Genomic DNA, 5,969 nt, shown 5'->3' with positions numbered 1-5,969 from the left:
GTTTATTAAACAGGTCACAAATTCAGATCTAGACCGATCTATTTATTAAACAGGTAATCCACTAGACTTACATAACTCATTTATTAAATATGTCAAGTTGGGTGAAACGAGTTAAATGGGTTATGTATATTTTTAGTGAATTAAATGGATTTAAACAGGTTAAGTATGTCAAGCGGATCAGGTTAAATAGGACAGAAACATGTTAAGTAGGTTTTAAGCAGATTAAACATATCTTGAATGGATTAAATGGACCGAATTATGATCCAACCCAATTATTAAATGGCTCAAGGATCTAAACTTGAACCTAACCTATTTAATGGATAGGTTTAAATGGGCTGGTCCATATATGACTCAAACCTATTTTTATCAAACCCAAACCTACTCAAAGCAAGTCGTTCTAAGGTCGGGTTGATTGGTTAGATCATAAATTGCCACCCTACATATGATTTATATAGAAAAAAAAATCATTGGATTACATGAAGATCATCGTAGAGACAAACAAAGCAAAATAAAAAAAAAAAAAACAAGAAGAAGAACATTGTAGCAAGGAAAGTGGGTTTAGTCTAGGGAGGCACTTGTAATAAACATAATCTGTAAAAAGTGAATGAATATTTGATGGATTATTAATTTGTTATAAAACCATTGGTCTAAGATTATTCAGAATTTGATTTTAACAGGTATAATGCATATGAGATGTCGAATGGATGGATGTGATCCGTCATCGGATTAATTTTTTTACTAAAAATGATTGAATGAGGTGCATTTCTCATAGTAGAGAGTCTTGATTTTTATTCATCTTTTTCTATTTTGAGTCCAACCAACCGGTGATAAATGCATAAGTTTTTAAAAACTCTCTATTTTAGTTATATGGTTAATTTTTTATTATGTGAGAGTAAGCATTAAAAATGCATATCTATTGAAAGAAAAGGAAATGTACAATGAGACTCATGGATTGTTGGCTCAAGAGCAGGATAATTAAAGAGCTAAATTCAAGGATGAACATCCTAGAAGCTTTTGCGTTGTAATTGTCAACCAAATACAACTACATGGTCAAAGTTTGGCAAGAATTGTGGTATTATACCACTAGCTCACAAACTATGTCATACTAAGATAGAAGATGAATGTATGTTGGCACCATTGATGTATTTTGTAGGTCCCAACTGGAAAGGAAATATATATTGAATTCTAGAGTCACATAGTAGCCCCCCCTCGACAAGTTATGACTCTATTAAGCATTGACTAGCAAAAAAGTTATACTATATCTCAACAAATAAAGAAAATGGGTTGCTCTTTCAGTAAAAATGATCCTAGAATTCATATGGCAAACATCATTGAAATATACCAGTTACAAATATAAATGCTCAATAACTTCACCAACTAAGTGATCAGTTAGCACCCTCTTAATCAAAGTTTGATTAGCATAAACCCATATTCTTCCAAAGGAGTTGAATCGCTTGTCTTTGTTTTTGTAACGTTTTAGAATTGTATCCAATGTTGAGCCAAATCACCAAGCAAAGTCCACTTGGCCACCATGCAACAATGGGACATGAACATTTAATGACTCCTTCCACTAAATAATACTATCCAAATGATACTCATTATGTTTTGGGTAAATAGATAATTAGCAGGAAATTAGTTTCAGGTTTTAGCTGGGGACGACATTATGGTTGCAATAACATCCAAGGCCGGTGTCACAAATGGAAGCCGCTCACGTCACCACCTCCAACGTTCTGTTACGAACCCGGCTAATCTCATTTAATCACCACATTAATTAAGCAGTTGGCTACTAACACCCCCCCCCCTCACAGCACGCGGCAGCCAACCATTTGATATCCAAGCTGTTCCCTGCTCTGCACCACCCACCCAACAATATCTACAAATCCGAAAATGACATCTCTGTCCTCCATCTTGTTTTCCATTTTTGTTTTTTTTTTTTAAAAAAGAACAGTAGAGTCTATCGCTACACGACAAGTAGGGCGGTCGCCAGTTTGCCTGACTTCCTCACGGACAGATGCCGAGACCCCCCGTGTTCCGCGTTTGTTGACACGTGTACCGCTGTGATCGCTCCATCACTCGCTAGCGGACGGGGTACACCGTCACCCCTGGTTCCCACCACCTCCCCCCCCCTTCTCTTAACCTGAGTTAACGTCACTCTTTTTCTCTCTCGGTCTCTTTCTCTCTCCTCGCCGCTTTAGCTTATTTATTATATCTCTCTCTCTTTCTCTGTCTCTCTTTTCAAAGTTTCTCTCTCTTTCTCTTTCCTAAGCCGCTCTCTCTACTCTCTCTCTCTCTTTCCTGAGAAATTTCTCGCAGCCGCCCAAGGAGACTCTCTCTGTAGCTATCGTCGGCAAGCTGGAGGGCGAAACCTCGATTCTGGTTGCGCGTGTCGTAGCGGGCGGAACCGTTTCGGGCTCGTCGACTTCGAAGAGGGAGCGAGAAAGTGAGCGCGTTTCTGGCGTGGGAGCGAAGCTCAGCTGGATTTGCGGATCGGAAATGCTCGCTATCTAGGGGCTGATATCGGGCTTCTCCGACACCGCTCCGATCTTTCCGATGCCGGGACCTGAGGCGCCGGGGCTGATCTAGGCGGCGGCCGGTTGCGGTTCAGGTTCCCGCCGTCGCGCCGAGCTCGGCGGCGGCGCTGGCGAGGTGGAACTTGGGTTGGGAGCTAGGGTTTCGTGGGGTGGATTTGGTTGGAGGAAGAACAGTGATCGAAGACTAGTAGCTGGTAAAGCTTTTTGCTTTTGGTCTCTTTTTTGTGTTCTTTTGGGGGCTCGTTTCGAAGCTAGAAAATCCTAGATTTCAGCTGGGAGTAGCGTGGCGATGCCGGTGGAATTGGAGAATTCTTCCGTGATGACCGTCTCCAACTCGGTCTCCGGCGAGGCCAGCGTGTCCTCCTCCGGCCAGCAGCAGGCCGCGCCGCTGCCGCCGCCCGCTCCGGCCAAGAAGAAACGCAATCTCCCCGGAATGCCAGGTAATACTCTATAGCGAGCTCAAAACCAGAAACGTAAAGATTTCTCTCTAATCTAAAGATCAATTTTTTATCCCTATTTTTGGATGGTTTTTGTGAGATTTTAGATCCGAATGCGGAGGTGATAGCGCTGTCGCCGAAGACGCTAATGGCGACGAATAGGTTCGTGTGCGAGATCTGCAACAAAGGGTTCCAGAGGGACCAGAACCTCCAGCTGCATCGTAGGGGGCACAACCTGCCGTGGAAGCTGAGGCAGAGGACGGGAAAGGAGGCGAGGAAGCGGGTGTACGTGTGCCCGGAGCCGAGCTGCGTCCATCACGACCCCTCGCGGGCGCTCGGCGACCTCACCGGCATCAAGAAGCACTTCTGCCGGAAGCACGGCGAGAAGAAGTGGAAGTGCGACAAGTGCTCGAAGAAGTATGCCGTCCAGTCCGACTGGAAGGCCCATTCCAAGACCTGCGGCACCCGAGAGTACCGCTGCGACTGCGGCACCCTCTTCTCCCGGTACTCATCAATCAATCCTTCCTCCGACGCTTCCATGTTTAACCTATCCATGGCGATTCGATTCGATCGTTTCTTTGTTTTTTTTCTGAAATTTGCCGTGGTTCTTGGGCCAGGCGGGATAGCTTTATCACGCACAGGGCGTTCTGCGACGCGCTGGCGGAGGAGAGCGCCAAGGCACAGACGAACAACACCAACGCCGCGGCACCGACTGCGCCGGCGAACAAGAAGGCGGAGGAGGACGGGAGGGCGGCTTCGGCGCCGGCGCCGGTGCCGGAGACGTCTCCGCCTCTGGCGACGATGGTGCGGACCGAGTTGCCGCGCCAGCAGGTGGCGTCGCCGGAGCATCAGCGAGGTCGGTCTCTGGCTTTCTCTTTCTCTTGTTGTCTGGATTATCTTCTTTAACAACGCCAGTTCCGATTCTAATTTGGATTATTCGAGCAATTTTTTATTCTAAAGAGAAGAAAGGGAAATCGCTCCTTTTCTGGATTCGGGAGAGGGGGGGGGGGGGGGGGGGGGGGGGGGGAGATTGCCCTAGAGCTTTTGTCGGATTTGCTTCTCGATGCAACAAAAAACGCGTCTTTGGGTGGGATCCGGGGCGATGGTTGTTGGAGTCTTTTGTCGGTAATGCTCGCCGAGAAGTCCCTTCTTGCGTCGCAAGCTATCCAAGTGTAAGAGGAGAACCCGGGGGAGGCGAGAGAGAGAAAGACTAAAGACTAAAGAGAGAGGTTTACTCGGAGAAAGAACAAAGAGGTGGGGATCGGGGCGGTGTCGTGTATGTGTGTTTCTCTTTCCAAAAGTTCTCTGATTAAAACTTTCCACATGCTTTTGTTTTCCGGACGGAGCTTTCCATCTCTGCAGTCTCAAAGGAGATGATAAATATGAGATAGATGGATGAATCCAAATCGAAAGTGGCCATGGAGATCTCCCCACCACCACCACCACCCAACCCTACTCGAAATTAAAACATCATCACTTCTTTTTCTGCTTTCCTCCTTTCTTTCTTTCTTTCTTTCTTTCTTTCTTTCCTCCTGCTTTAGTAAGAAAAATTCATATTTTTTCAAGGAGAAAAGACAACCTTCTGCCCTCATTTTGTGCTTTATCCTCGCAGAGCCGGAGAACCCAGCCTCTGGAATTCTCCAGTACATGCCGCCGCCGCCGCCGCCGCCGCCGCCACCATCCTCCATCACCATTGGCAGCAGCAACAGCAGCGGCACCACGAGCAGCAGTGGGGGCATTAGCAGCGGCAGCAGCGCCAGCCTGTTCGCAAGCCTCTTCGCGTCCGCCTCCGCCACCACCCCGGCGCAGGGCACCAACTTTTCTGACCTTATCAGCGCAATGAGCCGCACCGACCGCGCCCTTGCTGTGGAGCCCCCCTCTTTGTGCCTGTCTACCAATGGGCCTGCTGCTTCCCTATTCTCGCAGCCGCCTCAGGAGCGCCGCCCGTTTCATCCGCCGCCACCGCCGTCCCCCCACATGTCCGCCACCGCCCTGCTGCAGAAGGCCGCCCAGATGGGCGCCACCGCCACGAGCTCCTCCTTCCTCCGTGGCTTCGGGCTCTCAACCTCCTTCGGTCACCAGGACGGCCTCAATGACAGCAGCCTCCATTGGCGTCCCCAGCAGCAACAACTGGAACCGGAGCCTGCCCCAATTCTGTCGGCCGGTCTTGGACTTGGTCTTCCCTATGAGAGCACTGCCGCCGCAGCAGTTCTGCCTGACCTAATGATGGGCCCGCCGCCGCTGTTCGGACCAAAGCCGGCGACTTTGGACTTTCTGGGGCTCGGGATGGGACCGGTAGGTGGTGCGGCCACCACCGGACTATCGGCGTTGATCACTTCGATCGGAGGAGGGCTCGACATGGGTGCTGGCGCAGCTGCAGCTGGCCGTTTTGGAGGAGGGGGCTCGCCGGGGAAGGCGTGAACTCCATTGGGCTTTGTCCTCCCAATACCAGCGGGGCAAGTTTTAGAGGCTGGAGATGGAGGGAGAACATTCTCTTCTTCTTTGCTATATTTTAGTTCTTTCAATCATGTTCTTTTTCTTTTGTTAGAAGGGGCCAAACAGGTTGGAGGGCTTAGAGGTGTTCATTTCTGCTTTTTTTCTCCTAATAATTTTGTTGCTTTATTTTGTTATCTAGGTTTAAAATATATTTTATATAAATATAATATAGATATAGGTTATATGTATGTGGCTGGCTGGCTGGTTGTGGATGCTAGAGAGACTTCCTTTGAAGCGAGTTTTTTTGGACGTATGACCGGGCCACCTTTGTCCATGCTGCTTCTGTATGTACGTAGAGAACAGGCCAGAATTTGAAGGGAAAGAAGGAGAAAATGATGGTTCATGAGTTCCTTCAAAAACGGCGTTCTCTGTCTTTATTCACACGTTTCTCTCTCTCTCTGTTTATAATTTGTTATTTCTGGGAACTTGGACTCGGTGAAAGGAGGTCGCGCAGTTGTGGTGGTGAGGCCCATCACTGCGGGAGTGGGGACTCTACGGTGTTATA

At 48.1% G+C, this 5,969-nt stretch overlaps 1 protein-coding gene across 1 annotated transcript; it reads left to right on the top strand.

Moving 5' to 3' along the window:
- The first annotated feature begins 2,230 nt into the window (after positions 1-2,230).
- On the top strand, positions 2,231-5,652 carry LOC103696919 (zinc finger protein ENHYDROUS-like). The gene is made up of 5 exons (XM_039121939.1): positions 2,231-2,725; positions 2,804-2,971; positions 3,076-3,472; positions 3,586-3,824; positions 4,581-5,652. The coding sequence occupies exons 2-5, from the start codon at positions 2,821-2,823 to the stop codon at positions 5,387-5,389; spliced, it is 1,596 nt and encodes a 531-aa protein (XP_038977867.1). The 5' UTR covers positions 2,231-2,725; positions 2,804-2,820; the 3' UTR covers positions 5,390-5,652.
- The last annotated feature ends 317 nt before the right edge of the window (positions 5,653-5,969 follow it).

Source organism: Phoenix dactylifera, unplaced genomic scaffold (assembly GCF_009389715.1).
Source record: "Phoenix dactylifera cultivar Barhee BC4 unplaced genomic scaffold, palm_55x_up_171113_PBpolish2nd_filt_p 001291F, whole genome shotgun sequence".
Lineage (NCBI taxonomy): Eukaryota > Viridiplantae > Streptophyta > Magnoliopsida > Arecales > Arecaceae > Phoenix > Phoenix dactylifera.
This window is presented reverse-complemented; position numbering and strand designations above follow the sequence as displayed.